We start from the raw sequence: 18404 nt of genomic DNA on the forward strand, positions 1-18404 counted from the left end.
ATATTTCCACAGTTGTACATATTTCACTGTTGTGACATCTACGATGCAAGTACATATTGACTTGTAGTCTGTACTTTATACTCCTTAACATCTAGTGATATAGTACATACTGTTAGAACAAAAACAAATGTTCCCATGGAAAGAGTCTTGTATCTCTTAGTGATAGAACTTCTCTGTCTTTAAAATTAGTGGTTGTGAAAACCTCTAATAACATAATATCTAGAAAAAATATATGGGCATGTTACAATAAAATTGGATACGCAAAATGCAGCCCTCCAGACTGAACCTCACCTCCCAGCATTCTTCAGCATTAGCTATACTGGCTAAAGCTGCTGGGGATTGCAGTCCAACAACATCTGAAGGGCTGCACTTTGTCAATTTCTGGTGTAAGGTTTTGGTAGAGAACTGAAACTGGTTGAAGTCCAACATGGTTGAAACAATTAGATGCTTGTCAGGAGACCAGAGCTCACTGTATGGTAGATGTCATGGAGCTTGCTCTGTCTTGTGACTTGTTGGTGGGCTCTGCTGCTGTGACATTAAATATAAATACTGTGTGAGGAGCTGACTGAAGTGGTGGGAGTGCCCCAGTTAAAGGTATTGTAAGCCATACCTCTTTAATGGACCAAAACAACACAGCCTTTCCTTCTTTCTACTTGGCAGCTTTCTTCATTGCTTCTGAAGAGCCAATAAAGAGGCTCCTTAAAATCCTCACAAAAATGTCTAAAACTTGTGGAAAGCTTTAGTAACCTGAAAATTCCAACATTTCTTTAAACAACAAGCTAAATTTATTTTTACATGGAGATGAAAGGGGAAGGCCTTGCTGATGGATGGGTGGCATTGTTTGAGGATAAGCTGAAATGAATGAGATTCCTTGGCAGCTGAAGTCCTAGTGCCACAAGATAGCTCAAGGGCCTTAAACTCCTGCAATTCTCTTTTGTCACTTACTTGATTATTGCATGAAGGCTACTTCTTCTATGGACCTGGTGACTTGGTAACCATCTGTGATGATTTCCCATGTACTCTTCAGTTGATGGTGACACTGATAAATCATTTCTAACCTTTCCATCAGAGATATCTTACAGCCCTATCAGAAATCACATAGAGTTGGACCTGCCCCTAAATTAAATTTCAGCAGTGGGCATGTGGAATAAAACATCTTCAACTCATCCAGAGCAATGAAGTGGTATTTTCAATGATTGAGTGCTATGATGCAAACAGTGGAAAGCTTCAATCATGTGGCATGTTGGATATTACACTGGCTATTAACACTGAATTTCATTCACGCTCTTTGATTTCTCTCTCCTAAAGATGAGAGGTTTTATGGTTTAATTCTTGTCTGCTTTGGACTTAAATCTTCCACTGCATTGATGCTCACTTCATTCTATTTAATGTTTCTATTCCAACTTGCCCATCACTGGTCAAGCTCTGTTGCTGTTAAGCTTCATGTCTGACCCTTGAAAGTAACGGATATGTTTTCAGTTGTCTGCAAAGGGGTTATGAAATATTACTGTGCTATTCTACCAATGACTGTGGTAAGTTTCACCAATTCAGTTATAATGAATGGTCAACTTATTTTCTTTACAGAGAGGCAAGTATGAGATTCCAAAATGGCTCTCACCTGGCAGTGTGTTGCTTCTGAACCAGATGCTGCAGGTAAACAAATACAGAGGGAGTTCTACTACAATTACAGAAATACCAGAGGCTAGTGCCATGATTTTGACCTCTTTTCCTGCCCCGGTTCTATTAAACTCCTCTCTTATTTGAAATGGTCTTCCTATAGGGCTTAAGGAACTGATGAGAGAACACCTTGACACTTATTTCCTGAAATACGAGATCTGAGGTTCCCCTGATACATCTTAAGTATCCTATTGGACAAAGTGGTTTGTGAGATGCTTTCACACTTGAAGGCTATAAATCTCCTCCATTGTTTAGTATCCCAGCAATGAATACTAAATTATGCTGCAATTACACATGGAGGCTCCATTTAGGTATCTGTACAAATGTCCTCCATCAATTTGTCTGATCCATTTTTTGTTGCTTTAAACCTTTTGTATAAACAGAAGAAACCTTGAAGACTTGTGTAGTTGTACTAGAAATCATAAATAAATTTCTCCATCCCTCTATTGAACTTCCTGTTTCTTTAAAAACAACAACACCCGTTCTGTCCAAGAGAACTGGCAAGAAAGGATTTTCCCTTTTTTCTTCCAGGGATACAGGTTACTGATAATCATGTTCTCCATGGCAGAGATTCCCATTCTTGAAGAGTGGACTATAAATGCTTCTCTCTCTCTCTCTCACACACACATATATACATATACATACATACTGTATATTAAAAATCAAATAAATGGCATCCCAAAAATCATTTACTTGTTTTCAGCATCCTGAGCAGTGAAAGAACATAATAATATTAATGAAAACAACAAACAGCCTAGACATTTATTTTTTTGGCTCGTAACTATACAGTCCTTTTTTAACAGAATGATAAAATGTGTTGGCATATACCTGCATATTTGTAGTTGCAATTCTTTGAAATGCATTTATCCTCTTTTCCACTAGGTGGACCCAAAGAAACGGATAATGGTTAAGCATCTCTTAAATCACCCATGGCTCATGCATGGCTACTCCTTTACTGTCCAGTGGCAAAGTAAATACCCTGTGAGTAAACTAATTCTTGTGAATGAGAATATATAACAAAGCTGAACCTAGCCTGACTTGGTACAGGAACAAGACTAACAGTCTGTCTCAGGGGGAGCATACCACTAAGCATGGGTCCTTTTACTACGTGTTCTAAATTAAGACCTCAGTGAAAAGTACCATGGGGTTCTTCCCTGACTTTGAGCCAGCTGGCAAATGTTGTGTGTTTCAGCCTGTGAGACAGCCAGTGCCGGCCTCTCATGGGCATCTGCCAGAGAGCAAGCTGTGCCATTATTCTGGCATTTTCTTGTCAGCTCAGGCTCTCAGACAGATTGTACCTGAAACTCACTGCATCTAACAACTGTGGGACTGAGGAAAGTTAATTCTGGGGTTGCAGAATCATCCACTTGGCGTGACCAGGAGGTTCTGAGAATTGTAGTCCAAAAAAGAAACTTTTTCAAGCTCCTCTTGCTTTATCACTGAGCCATAGTTGCCTTAAACTTGCTTAGAAACATTTTCTATGCATAACATGGCAAGTTAAAATTATGCCTTCTGGGCAGATGTTTTCAGAACTCAGACCTTGGTACAACATGGCTTAAATCTTCAGCAGGATAAGCAGTAGATCTGTTTGAAAACTCCATTAAAGAGATAGACCACATGAAATTATTCTGGCTCCTCAATGTCCATTGAGTGTCACTGTTTCTCTACTCTATAAGATGTTTGCTTTATTTCTGCTTGGCTACATGTATTTAAACAGTTGTTGTTTCCATCTTCTCACTCTGTACCCCGAAGGAAGAGTGTGCTGTAGCATCAGGAGATACAGCAAATCATCCAAAATTATAGCTCTAATGAAGAAATTAGTGCTAGTACAGTGGACCTGCCATATTGGCAGGCTAGATATTCTTGGACTCTAGTGTCCAAGGATTGCCCTGCCCTATTATTGACAGTGGCAGCACATGCATGCAACCACACATGTGTCACTACCCACAGACTGTAATGGGGCTTGAGTATGCCTGTACTCATCTGTGAGGAGGGGGTCTGTAACATATGAAGGTTGGGAAGGGTGCACTGTAACATATGAAAAGCAGACAAACATACTAGTTCCCAAAATTTCAATAAGTTAAGGCTGCAACATTAGGTTGATTGATCTACAAAAAGTGGGTAAGGCTATGTTGCAAAAGTCATAACTTTGAAGAGAATTTGGCAAAAGAGGATCTAAATGGAGTGGGAATTCTTACTGGGAAGTATATAAGCACATGTGTTGTTTGTGGAGGCTTTTTAAAATTCCTCTTACACTGTAATCTACCAATTTATCATGGAGTAAGCCCCATTGAACTCAGTGAGGTTTACATTTGAGAAAACATGCCTAGATGTCTAGGATTGCACTGTTAATGTGGAATTGCTCAGGGGTTGTTCCTAGCTTCGAAACACTAAATATTCTGTCTAACATTTTTCGGATGATTTACCCTCATCTTCCTTCGCTCCCCTTGTCAAGTTCAGTACAGCCCTTGCCCAATTGTGCAGATGACGAATTTTAATAAATCCAGTATATGTTATAAATCCTAATGTAGTCCTGTTTATGATTGCCCAGGTGAACTTTATAATCAAGAATTTGGATGGTGAATTGACATATCTATAGGGTTTTGTTTACCCCAATGCAGATATTTTGTCAATAAGTATATCGCCAGTATAGTTAAGAGAAAAATATTCTGAGGATCTGTCAATTAAAATATACTGAATAAGATGCAGAAATATGCAATATACACAGTGGCAAAGAGATAATAGTTATAACTTTTTAAAAATGAGACAGTGAATGTCAGAAATTTAACATCAATGTTTAATTAACCTTTTTAAAGCTTGGTCGTCTAGATGAAGATTGCATAACAGAACTTTCCGTATTTCACAAATGTAGCAGAGAAACTATGGCAGATGTCATTTCAGAGGTAATATTTGACTTTAATAATAATTGTTGAATAAGCCAAGTGGGCCAAAATTTATTTGTTCACACAGGTAAAACTAAATCTTATACAGTGGTTCACAAAGCTAATATCTCTATTTTAATATTAATTTAAATCCTCAAATACAAGTGCCTCATACTCTAATTTTGTACTATTCTTTCACTAGCATTGAAGCTGTCTAACATGCTGATTAAGAGCTATAAGCTATAATTTCCCTTTGCTTTAGGCCAAGGGCTTCTCATCTATTTAAAAAAACATTGGGTTGCTTTAAAGTTCTGTTAGGACTCCATCTCCGATCATTGCCGGCAGACTACCTTCTCCAGTTCTGTGGGAAATGTTGAGACTGTTAGACAGAAGGCAGATCTGAATCTAGTGTTTTATTTCTGGGTAATTAGCAGATCTCTGGCTATTTTTTTTAACAGTAAGGGATTATTCCCCATCTTTATGTATGGATGTGAGAGCTGGATAATTTAAAATAGCTGATAGGAAAAAAAATCAAATCATTTGAGATGTGGTGTTTGAGAAGAGTACTGAGAATGCCATTAGGGGCCAAGAAGACAAACAAATGGGTTCTAGAACAGATCAAAGCTGAACTCTCATTGGAAGCTGAAGATGACTAAATTGTGGCTGTCATGCTTTGGACATGTCATGAGGAAAAATGAATCAGTTGGAAAAAATATTGACACTACGAAAGGTGGAAGGAAATAGGAGAGGAAGACTGCATGCCAGATGGCTAGATACAACCAAAAAGACCCAGACCTGTGCCTATAGGATCTGAGCAGAGAGGTAGAGGACAAGGTGTCTTGGAGATGTCTCATCCCCAGGGTTGCCATGAGTTGGGTTCAACCCGAAGGCAACTAACAACAACAAAGGTCTGATGCTGATGCTGCTGAAAAATTCTTGTGCTCAGAACTCTTAAATTTTTTTAACTTACTCTGGTGGATTTGGGGGTTATAGTGTAAAAGAAAAAGTAAATTGTGTGAACTTAGAAACTAGCTACCTCGATTGTAAGATAAGGTCTTAGGCATCTTATATTTTGATGATTTACTGGTTCAATTGCTACTACAGTGTTGTGACACCATCTGGGGGCCAGAGGTGAAAGACCAACTTGGACCATGTGATCTGAACTATCAGGGGATTGACCATGACTCTTAAGTAACTAATCAGATGGAAGTACAGTGGACCTGCTGTAATGTTGGGATAGCAATCTGCAGACTGGAGGTCTGCGGCTCACCATCCCTCATATTGTTCAATGATGGTGTAGATGTGCACACATCACTGCCCATTGAATAATATGGGGCACAGCTGTCTACATTTTTCATATCTGGGATGACACTCCCACCCCCCGGATGAAAAAGGCCCACTTTAACAGATTTCTGTATTAGTCTATGCTTCAGGTCCTCGTTTCCTCTTTGCCTGATCCAGTATCCAGCCTGTGTGCAAGCACATCTTCTGTCCCTTTTTAACCTCCTTTGTCTTTGTCAGAATAAGACCCCAGTTGCAACTGGACTTAAAAAAAGTTTTCAGATTTCACATAGTTATGATTAGGTTTCTCCACCAACCACATACTTTCTGAATAATGTTTGTGGGAAAGCTGTATTCCTTGGCTGCATCCACACTGCAGAAATAATCCAGTTTGATACTTCTTTAACTGCAGTGGTTCAAGGCTATGGAATTCTTGGAATTGTAGGTTTGTGAGACAATTACCGTAGTCTTCTCTGTCAGAGAACCTTGGTGCCACAACAAACTTCAATTCCCAGAATTTCATAGCATTGAGCCATGACAATAAAAGTGGTGTCAAACTGGATTATTTCTTTCCCTCCTTGAAACTGAAAAGGTGGAAAGCAACTACTTTAAACAAATGTATCTCTATAAGGAATCAACTTGAAATGGTGTCTATAACTACTTAGTTTTTCTGTATTGCAAAGAAAGAGCTCCCCAAACCTTGGTAAGAAGTAGCAGTGAAAAAGCCTTCTTTATGTCAGATACATTTTTATTTAACAACAACAAATTCATTTACATTAGCCAGCCAGGATTTTGCATACAACCATAAATGAATCCAATACCATATTAAAAAAGATAAAATGGAACAGTTAAATTGGTAATAAAACATAGAAAATAAGACTAAGATTATATCTTGTCACTAGACAGTTTAAAAGTTACTCTTTTTGCCAGAGCTAACTTGATATACTTTGACTGATTGATAATTATTTGTATGTATCTTTATTATGTACACTGTATATCAAATTCTGCTGTCTGGCCTCTGGTCTTAAACTTGTGGTTTTTTGCTATTTCTCTGAAGATGCTGGGTTATCTAACTTTAAAAAAAGACTCCTACATTTGCAATAGTTATAGTTATGACTGTTGCAGTGGATTATGAGTATGGTTAGCACACACATGGGGTGTGGTAGGCCTATCAATTAATAAAATGCAATAGGTGTATGTCTAGGCCACGTCTAGATTACACCCCAGCAATTCTCTATATCTTTGTTGATTAAAAGGAATGGTAGGCTACGCAGTTCTTCAGGAAATCTTGTCCTCATTACTGAAGTCAATTATGGATCCTCTGTTAAACTTCTGAGGAACCACAGAGTTCCAGTTTGAAAACCACTGGCTAAGTAATTGCTCTCTTGCAACTGTCCCTGTCAATATGGTGTGTGTCGCTGTGTGTGAGAGAGAGCAGTGATACATAGAATTCACTAGCGTCCACATCTCTTTGGAACATCTTGCAAATCTAAATTCTTACTGCTCAGGCTTCCTCTTCATGGCAATCAGATCCTTATTTCATGGTAAGAATTTGCATATTTCATGGCACATTGACTCGAAAAGTACAGACTGTTTTACAATTATAACATTAATGCAGTAGAGGCTTGAGGCAGAAGGCAAATTTCACAGAAATCTCTAATCATAAAGGGGAGGGGTGGAATTAATGTGGTTCTGATTCTAAATGGACAAATGTATTCAACTAGACAAAATATACATGTCTTCTTTTCGGCCAAAGACAGAAAAAAGATTGAAGACATAAAAATGTGTGCTTCTGTAACTTAGCAAAAATTCTTCGGAGTAGTAAGACAGGCTTGGGTTTTGAGCCAAACTGTAGAACTCGGAATATCCTCCCTTTAAATGGAAAGGGAACATTTTCGAAGCTGGGGAAGGAGAAGCTGTTTGATTTTTTTTTCTAGGAGGAGGATTATGTGCTGAAATCTGTCTAGTTGTTTATCCTATTCCTGGACATCACAAAGTTCTCATCACTTCCAGTGCACTGTTGCATAGGGCACTAAAATACCAGTCTCTTGTGATGATTTTTGGAAATCTTATAGACCCTCTCCCTTCACACTCTGCTCTCTTTCACCTTTTCCCAAACTTCCTCAGTTTAAATGCATAACTGTTAAGCATCTCTGCCTTGGGAGTCTTCCCAAAGATTTTTCTACTTTAAAGGGGTGAGGGTACTTAGGGTAATGTTGCTTCTGTGCAATCCTTTTACCTCTTTCTTCCCTGTCCAGCTCTCACATCTGTACATGGTGATGGGGATACAATGGATTGGGCGATTCTAACATTAGTGCTCAGTTGTATATTTTTGCATTCTAGGTTCTCATCTAGTTAGTGTTCGTTATCCAGTACCAAATAAAAAATTTTAAGTGTAACATACAGCTAAGCAAAAATGGTTAAAATATCGTTAATGTAGGCAATTTTAGTTTCCCTAAAATTGCTAGCAGTTTTTAGACAAGTATCTTCCTCACCCCCAGGAATATGGATTTAAAAAGTAACATTTGCTTTATATTGTTAGTGGAAATATGACCATGTGTCTGCGACATACCTTTTGCTTCAATCCAAGAAGGCTCATGGTAAACCTGTTCGTCTGAGGATTCCTTCTCTAACAGCAGACTGTGCCAGCATCACTCCATCTAGAGAACGGAAGGTATGTTATCTGACTTTAATCCTAGGAGCAATGTGTCATATTGAAGAGGTAACATAGATATGTCTTTAAGTTGTAGCAAGCTGAAGCTGAACATTGTTTGGAATTGAGAAACATTAAGGCTATTATGCATTTGTGTTCTAGCTTACAAGGTATAATGTAATAAAATTATACCTGTTAAAAGTATAATATCCAGAGGATGGCTGAAAGGCACAGAAAGTTGGTTTCTTAAAGCTAATCAGACCACCACCCATTTAGCACCTGAACAGGAGACCAACCTGTAAATGCCACATCACAGGCTCCAAGCTTTCCAAAGAAGGAGCACCGTGGTTGAAAGAGCATCATGCTCCACTGGGTCTCCACTAAGCCCTCCAAACTCAGAGAGCAAATATCTCTTTGGGTAGCCAAATGTTTTCTCATGACTAGCTACTGTAATGACTAAACAAGTTTGGATGTCCCCATTTCTAGAGATGATAAGGAAAAATGGCTTTCAACCATTTCTTAATGGGAGTAGCATTTGTTAACCAAAGTGATGATGAATTATTCATTAACTCTTTAATTCAATCTTACTGAAACTATACGTATCAGTACCAAAAACTCTTGGCTACTTTGCTTTCTTATAATAGCCTATTTTTGTAATAATCTGAATTAACCACAAAGCAGGTCTGAAAGTGATTCATCCAATGAGGTTTTTGTAAACATTCTTTTGGACAGGTCAAAAAAACTCTAAGTTATGATGATGACCTAGACAGTAATGAAACACCTTATGTGTGTGGATCCATGGAATTTTTAGCCTCTGCTGAAGAAGTTCAAACAACATTGTGCAACTCACCCAAAACCAAACAGGTATCTGTGACTGTTACCATTTTAAGTCAAATATATTTTCTCAGTATGTGATGTAAACTATCTTTGGAGCTGGGGCTGCATTCTATTCAAACTGAATACAGTGGATCCTTGTTATACGCTGGGGTTTGGTTCCAAGATCCCCCGTGTATAACAAAATCTGTGTATGCTCAAGTCCCATTAAATATAGTGACATAGCAAAATGGTGTCCCTTATAAAAAATGGAAAATCAAGGTTTCAAATTTGAAATTTATACTTTTTTGAACATTTTCAAACTGTGTATACTTGAATCCATGTATAAAAAATCCATGTATAAGAAGAGCCGACTGTATTGACTTATTGATTGTTCTTTCTTAAAACAACTTTCATATGAAGATGTAGTTTCAAAAGGTTAAACAATAATTTTGCTTGAATGTGCCCCAGTTCAATTGAGCTGAATGGAAGACATATTTAGGATGGATAGGTAGTGTGATAGTTTTTGTCCCAATGAGGATGGCACAGTACTATAATGCATGATAAAATTTCCAAATGAAATACTTACATACAAGCCTGAGGAAGACTTCTGTCTGAAGGCCTGAAAGCTGCAGCAGAGTAGTGCAGGTGTTTGTAACTACTGGTCCTCCAGTAGCTGTTAAATGAAAACACCCATAAATCTTTATCTTACCTCCTGGCCGTACTGACTGAGGCTGATGCATGTTGGGGTCCAACAACATCTGCATAATAGAGACATTAGTGAGATAGCTGGACCAACAGGAAAAGTAAACTTTTTATGGATTGTCAGATAAAATTAAACAATATAATTAGTAATGGATAGGAGACTTGGGACACGTTCACACTACACAATTATAGCACTTTAATTGTCATGGCAGCGTTCTATGCAATTATGGGATTTTTACTTTAGTGAGGCTCTAGGGTTCTCTGGCTGGGAATTCTAAATACTCCTCTCTGAACCCCTAATTCTAATTCCAGGATTCCATAGGATGGAATCAGCTCAGTTAAAGTCGAATTATAACACTATAATTGTATAGTGTGAAAGGGCCCCAGATAGAAGCAGCTATTGAATCTTCCAAATGAAAAATGAGATAAAAATACAGGTTCTAATTTAGAAGAAATTGAAATATTTTTGTTAGGATAAAGTTAGTAACTTGATGGAACTGGAAGTTGTAGAAATGAGGTAATGCAGAATATTGGGCTATTCATTTTAAAGGTACAGAGAATGGCTGAGATGCTGCAGTGTAGACCCTGCAGTCTTGTCCCCTCTCCCTCCCACTTGACCTACCTGCCTACAATCCGGGTGCCCCACACACAGCCATTCATTCAGTGAACAGGGGAAGATGAGAGGCAGCAGACAACAGCTATTTGTATTTCTATAGCCAGTTTTCAGGAAGATGATGCCATCCTCCTGGACCCAGTGGAGTTACTAGGTGGGTGGTGTGCCATGCACCAAGTGACACCCCAGAAGAGGGGTGACATCTGGTCAGGCCCTCACCCTGCACTGTCACTGCTCCCTGTCCCCACACAGTGATCCCTATCCCTGCACCATCCCATCCTTTTCCTCATCAGGAAAAGGACACGGCAGCATGAGGGGATGAAGCATGTGCCACCCCTGGAAGCCCCCCCCCCCCTCCCATATTGAGTGTCACCTGGTGCAGGACCCCTGGAGGATGCCTTTTTAGTTCCTGTGGACAGCTGCAGAAATGAGACCAGCTGGCTTCCTGGTTGCCCCTCATCATCCTTGCAACCTCTCCTGGCCACTGAATGGTTGAGAACATGGGTGCTTGGCCTGCAGATAGGTAGGCAGCTTGTGGATGAAGCTGCAACATATGAGGGTGCTGATTCTTCCATGCTCCACCATAAAAAATTACATACGCAGGTGTAAATTTCATTTACAGCAAAGACAACCATGGAAAGTGATACTCCAAAACGGGAATACGGTGAGCCCTTGGTATCCAGTGGGGTTTGGTTTCAGTCACATTAAATATAATGGCATAGTAAAATGGTGTGTCTTATATAAAATGATAAAATAGAGGTTTGCTTTTTGGAATTTGTATATTTTTGAAATATTTTCAAGCTCTGGATGCTTGAATCCATGGATAAAAAAATCCGTGGATGTGGAAGACTGACTATACTCTAAATGCACCACGTTATATAATGTCCAAGGAAATATACAATATCTATAGAGAATAAACAATGTATCTAATATACTTAAATGATATATTTAGAAACCTTATTCCTGTAACAGAATTCTTATATTACTGAAATCAGTGCCAATAGTTGCACATCTTTCTAGGAATGGACAAATGGATTGATACAAAACAAACAACACAGCATTTTTCTGAAATAAATGAAATTAGTGGTCATAGTGTGAAGACTTGACTCAGGAATGTTCAACTCGAGACATCAATACAGCAACTCTGTGACTACTTCTGAATAAAGTTTTAAGGACATCTGTATGAAGACTGAATATGGTTTTTGAACATCATTGTATAGAATTTATGACTTTCTGAAAGAAGTTATATTGTACAGTACCTCAATCTAACTTATCTTTCTGTATTGTTAATGGACTACTAATTTCATTTGTTTCTGAAAGATGCTGTGTTTGTTTTGCATCAATCCATTGGTCCATTCCTACAAAGTTGTGTAACTACTTGTATTATTTTAAGTAATATAAGATTTCAGTTATACAGTCAGCCCTTCTTATACACAGTTTTTTTAATACACGAATTCAAGCATCCACGGTTTGAAAATGTTCCAAAAAAGTATAAATTTCAAATATGAAACCTTGATTTTCCATTTTTTTGTAAGGGACACCATTTTGCTATGTCACTATATTTAATGGAACTTCAGCATCCACGGATTTTGTTATCCACGTGGGATCTTGGAACCAAACCCCAGCGTATAAAAAGGGTCCACTGTACTAATAAGGCTTTTTGGTGTGTTGTTGCAGTATATTGGATACATTGTTTGTTCACTATAGATAATGTACCTTTCCCTGGACATTATGTAGTAAATTTTGTTTATGCCTGAATATATCACTGAAAAGATGCTAGGCAATGACAATGATTTTATGAACTTCATGTTAGACCAATGTTTCTAACTCATATAGCAGTGATGGGTGTGTACATAAAGGGCTAATGTTCTGATCTGGGGGAAAGGGAAAAACTGAATTACTTAATGTGTGGATACATAGAATTGTCCCTTGAGAAAGCCACAAAGATAATTACCGATATTTGGGATAATCAAAATTGGTCACCTGGCAAGCAAGATTGATACTCACAAATGACTTGAAGAAGGCAAAGCAAAATGTTCCCTTCATCAATATTATCCTGTTTTAAAAGCCTCATATGTTCTTGGATGGTGGAGAGTTCACACCACCTCATCTTCCTGTGCCAAGGAGAGGGGGAACAAAGAGACATGCCAACAAAGAAAACTGTAGCACCATCATTACAGCAAAGCCAGAGCCCTTTGTTTTGCCTCCTCCCAAGACGCCAACTTGTGTCATGAATGAGAACAGAGTGCTGACTGCTCCAAACCATGCACTTCCACATGAAGGTATGGAAACCTTTGAAAGTGCTCTCAGAAATACTGTGGTGGGGTAGAAGCTGAGGTAGAAGTACAGATTGACAGTTGTCATGAGGCCACTATAGCAATTGGCTTCCTTGTGCTGAACGTTCCTGCCTCATGATATATCAGACCACTTGCTCTGTCACCTGAGATCATGTTGTTATGTGTGCTTCTTCCCTGGGGTAATGGGGAAACAAAACTTCAAACACTGAGGGCAGAAGACTATTCCATTCCATCCCTCATTTCATCAATAATTTCCATATCGATAAGATTTTGAAGGATGTCAACCCAACAGATTTTAATAGGGGTGTTGATGGGGTTCCACAATCTACGTTTTGCCCATTTTAATGCACTTCTAACAACTTTCTCAAGGAATCTCCACAACAGCATTCTTAAAATGCTTATCTATATCTTTATAAATACCAAATTTTGTAACTAGTGCATCGAAAGTAATTGGCCAAGCATTTTAATATACTTTTATTTCACTAATTTCATTTTTAATCTGTCTTTTTCCTGACAGGAGACTGAAGGTAGCTTACAAAAAGGCTGAAACAAGATAGAGCTAAAAACCTGATGATAAAAAAGTTAAAATGCAATTAAATAAGCTATCGTATTGAAATGCTATTAATACAGTGGTACCCCGGGATACGAAATACCCACGTTACGAAATTTCCAGGATACGAAAAAATCCCATAGGAAATAACTGTTCCGGGTTACGAAGGTTATTTCGGGTTACGAAGAAAATTTTGGTGCTTTTCGGCGCTATTTCACACGAAATCGCGGCTTTTCCCCATTAGCGCCTATGGGTTTTCGGCTTGCGAAGGCTTTTCGGGTTACGAAAGCGGCGGCGGAACGAATTAATTTCGTAACCCGAGGTACCCCTGTACATGATTACTTGAAAAGTTACTTTTTGTTACCAGCTTATTTCCCTTCAACCTGCAAAGGTTTTAATAGTTTCTGCTGCACAGTATCTTCCTTTAAGTACCACCTCTTCTCTGTCGCCTCGTATCTTCCATTTTGGCGCTTGGTACATATTAACATGCATTGCCTTCTGGGGGCACTGACTGTGTTCAGACTTTATACAGTTTTTTGGGGTGCTTTGCTGAGGTGGGAGAAAGAGTTCTTTAATCTTATAATTTTTCCTTTCACACCTGGGTAATCTGTGAAATGTGCCCAGTCTATTGCCAGTGTATGACCTTGTCTTGCTACCAAGCTAATAAGCACAGGGAGCAAGAAGGAATGATAAAGCCTGTGTCTAAATATGTTCATTCAAACTTGGGTGGTGCTTCTTGCAGACAGAAGTCAAGTCACTAGAGAAACCCCTGTTAGGCTACCAACACCTGCAAAATCAGAAGAATTAGCAGCAGGAGCCATTAGCCCTGAGAGAAGGTAAGTAAACGTAAACGTCCAGTTGCTTGAACATATTCAGAGAGTCTATTGTTCAGTCATAATCCTTGTATTGATGGGGAAAGCTTTTTGCAATGGCATCTATGTTTGCTCTGCAAAAACCTATTTAAATCCTTTCCTACACTTACCAACAAATATTAAAAGGCTGTGGGGGAAAAAATCTTTAACATTACACGCTTCGGTAGTCTTGGATACATTCCTATTTTCCATAATTAAAAACTACTCTTGTGACCCCAGAGAATTGGAGCATATATACAGTTCTTTCACAAATTCCCAAATTACTGTGGTGCAGCTAGTCCTTTAGCCATCTCATTGTCAGTTCTCCCATTCCAAAGCAGTAGTTAAAAGACCTTTCACTGGTGTACAGTATCTACAACCACAAGTTCCCAGCCACTGAAAATAATGGTGTGCTTCCTGTCTTGGAACATGACAGGTGTCGCTCAGTAGAATTGGACTTGAACCAAGCTCATATGGAAAGTGGCCAAAAAAGGAAAGGAACCAAAATGTTTGGGAGCCTTGAAAGAGGTTTGGATAAAATGATCACAATGCTAACACCAAATAAAAGGAAGGGGTCTACAAAAGATGGCCCAAGGAAGTTAAAGGTAGGTTTGTGAAATCTGCTGGGATTTCTTTTAATACTGAGATTTCTGGATGCTGTCTAACTAAATATGGAAGTAAATACAGATACCTTTTTGGCTACAATATCCAGAATCCCCATAACAATGAAACAGTATGTTAGGCAGTATGCAAGCTGTCACCTCATTGCTGACAAAACTGTTAACAACTAGTCACATAGTTCTTATTCTTTGAATTGTTTTCTAAATTACTTTGGTTTAGTAGTGCTAGTCCTAGAGGTGTATGAACTTGTAGCATCCACTGTAAAGTGCTAAATACTTACTTCACATAACATACTAGACTGAGTTGCCTTGTCTTCCAAAATAAAGCTTTCTAAGTGTGCCCCCAGCCCTGCCTAAATATATATACACTCTCTCGCTCTCTCTGTGTGTGTGTGTGTGTGTGTGTGTGTGTGCGCGCGCCCTGCTTAAATTCACAGTCCAGTAGGCTTTAGTATTTTCATTGGAAAAGGACAAAATTTGGAAGGTTACTTGCAGATTTAAGTCCAAATTATGGTCAGCTTTAGCAACTAGCAGCTTCTGGAATTCAGTGGCAGAGACTCAGCTACAGCTGAATGCCCTTATATTACCAAATGGCTCTTGCACTGTAGCTTGTCTGATCATGCCAGAACAGAAATCTGACAAAAAGCCCAGATGTCATGCTTAACTAGTAGCAGGCAAGTAGATAGGAGAAGCTCGCAAGGGATTAAACTTTTTTAGGTTCTTCAATAAAGTTCAAGGGGCGAATTGGCAGAGGCTATAGTGGTTACAACTGGAACACCAAGATATTTGGTTTTAGGAAAGCAAAGCCCTGGCGCTACTTTGAGTTGTCTTATGATCACCTTTGCAGTGGTAGATATTTGAAAGAAATGTCTTTGTGCTTTTATGCACAAGACAGAATGTTAAACAGAATGAAGAGCCAAATATTAAGACCTGATATGCAGAATGGAAGTATAGATATATATATATATGTGTGTGTGTGTGTGTGTGTGTGTTGTTTGCCTACACAACCCTATCTCTGAGCTTACTGGGCAAGTTTCTTCTGAGGAGGGTTGCCATTGCCATCCTCTGAGGCTGAGAGAGCGTGACTTGCCCAAGGTCACCCAGTGGGTTTTCATGGCCGAGCCAGGATTTAAACCATAGTTCCAGTGTCATAGTTGAATATTCAAAGCACTGTCATAGACATGTGTACCAAATGTCATTTGGATCTTCATCTTTGAGGCTCCTCACATTGTAATGGCAAAGTTAACCATAAATGTTCCCTTCTCTATGTTGTGCTGCTTAGATTATGCAATAGATACATTCAAAGTATCCCCAAGACAAACAATACTGAGGGGTGCGTTGCTTCTGGAGCTCCTTGACAGTGAATGGCACAAGAAAATGGAAGTTAATTTATGTGAACAGTTCAAGTTACCAAATACTTGTCAAAAATCTCTGTGAGATACTACTGTATTTACTGAACACTTTTTCTAGGCTCATTACAATGTCACAACAACTAATTTACTAAGTCCAGATGAGCTGCTGAAGGAGATAGTTGCTGTACTGCCAAAGAAGAAAGTTGAATATGTACAGAAAGGGTAAGTGTCAATAATCCTTAATTCTAGCCAGTATTTTGATAAATAGTTTCTCTGGACACACTATTACAGGGGTGAGGAATATGTTGCTTCCGGGTTAGCATCTGTCACCTCTCACTGACTCTGTCTTGCCCATTTTAAAAATCTTAACTGTATTGTTTTATTGTTATTGTTTATTGCTGTGATTTATTGGCAATGGTGGGTGGGTAGGTTTATGGGGCATTGTATTTTATTGTATTTTAATGTTTTTAATATTATTGTAAGCCACTTCGATCTCATTGGCGAGACAGAGTATGAATAAAATTACAGTACTACTACTACTACTACTACTATTATTATTATGTGATGGACTGCAACTCCTATCATTCCTAGCCAGTGTAGATGATAACATGATACATGTTAGGAGGTGCAGTTCAATAGTACAGTGGACCCTTGTTATATGCTGAGGTTTGGTTCCAAGATCCCCCGTGTATAACAAAATCCATGTATGTTCAAGTCCCATTAAATATAATGACATAGCAAAATGGTGTCCCTTATAAAAAATGGAAAATCAAGGTTTGATACTTGAAATTTATACTTTTTTGAACATTTTCAAACCATGGATGCTTGAATCCGTGTATAAAAAATCCATGTATAAGAAGAGCCAACTGTATTCCAAGAAACCTGTTGTGTCCCATCTCTTCTCTGTTGCCTAATACCATATCATTCACAATAATGATAGTCTGAAATTCAGCATGCAGTTTCAGATCTAGGCCTGCTTTATCATATGTAGCAATACTGGATGATTAAAGGAGGCTTTATGCAGGGGTGAGAGGAACATTCAAGCATAACTTTTATCCCATGTCCCATAAAGTGACATATTTTCTTTACCTTATATCTTCCCGTGCCTCATTTTTCCACTTCAGTTCACTAATTGAATACACTGGTCCTTGGTGTAAGGCTTGCGTAATAGTTGACTCGTTACCCATTTTATTCTTGTAATAGTCTCCCATGCAATGCCTTATTTGTTGTAAGTGCCTAAACTAATTTTCCTTTTTCTTTTGTCTTACACAGCTATAAACTGAAGTGTCAAACACAGTCAGACTTTGGCAAAGTGACAATGCAGTTTGAGCTGGAAGTTTGCCAGCTAAGCAAACCTGAAGTTGTGGGCATTCGGAGGCAGCGGCTGAAGGGTGATGCTTGGGTCTACAAGCGGCTAGTGGAAGACATACTGTCTAGCTGCAAGTTATAGCTCTCAGATCATTGTGACAATAGGACAGGTTTACCCAACTTAGCCACGTTGATTTTAGTTTCTGGTAAGGTAACTTAATCTGTCCCAAGAACTAATATTTTATTTGTTTTTAAATAGAAACTTCTTTGTGAATAAATCTGACCTATTGTGTCTTTATCTACCCTAGTCTCTTTTTTTAAAAAAATCTGTATATTAATATCAACTGTGCCTTCGTCTGGCCTCAGTTGAATCTGTCCAACTTTATTTGGATTTCGAAAGAGATAGTGTTCTTATTTCTACACTGGGACATCATATAATAAGAATGAATTTGTACCCTCGAAATGCATTTACCAGAATGGTTAAACTAAGCTACAGCTATGTTCCAAAGTCAGGTATGACTTTTGCTTGCTTTTTGGTACTACTTCCCTGTAATAAACATGTAACTATGGTCATTCATTGCCAAATCTTGCTACTGTATCATTGATCAACATATAGGCTACAAGTGAGGCCTAGGGCTTTCCTTGGCCCCCTGTGGGATGCTGTGGAATTCTACCACCCCATTAACCGCCACAACAACAGGCATGTGGAAAGTATTGTCCTTGCATGCTTTAATTCCCAGCAGAATAAGACAACAGTCAAAGGTTAGATTCTGCTGGGAAACAAGGTGTATGGGAGTAATGC

The 18404-nt window shown here is 38.7% G+C and overlaps 1 protein-coding gene across 4 annotated transcripts in view; it reads left to right on the forward strand.

The window, feature by feature from the left end:
* Positions 1–18175, forward strand: part of MELK (maternal embryonic leucine zipper kinase) — a 35204-nt gene extending 17029 nt beyond the window's left edge. For all 4 annotated transcript variants that reach the window (XM_042455758.1, XM_042455757.1, XM_042455755.1 and 1 more), the window contains exons 9-18: positions 1585–1653; positions 2560–2658; positions 4494–4580; positions 8383–8514; positions 9226–9357; positions 12693–12906; positions 14214–14307; positions 14759–14927; positions 16413–16516; positions 17567–18175. In XM_042455758.1, coding sequence (XP_042311692.1) covers positions 1585–1653; positions 2560–2658; positions 4494–4580; positions 8383–8514; positions 9226–9357; positions 12693–12906; positions 14214–14307; positions 14759–14927; positions 16413–16516; positions 17567–17744 — 1278 coding nt within the window. In that variant the 3' untranslated portion in view covers positions 17745–18175. The remainder of the gene's footprint in view (positions 1–1584; positions 1654–2559; positions 2659–4493; positions 4581–8382; positions 8515–9225; positions 9358–12692; positions 12907–14213; positions 14308–14758; positions 14928–16412; positions 16517–17566) is intronic.
* The last annotated feature ends 229 nt before the right edge of the window (positions 18176–18404 follow it).

Source organism: Sceloporus undulatus, chromosome 2 (genome assembly GCF_019175285.1).
Source record: "Sceloporus undulatus isolate JIND9_A2432 ecotype Alabama chromosome 2, SceUnd_v1.1, whole genome shotgun sequence".
NCBI classification, from domain to species: Eukaryota; Metazoa; Chordata; class Lepidosauria; order Squamata; family Phrynosomatidae; genus Sceloporus; species Sceloporus undulatus.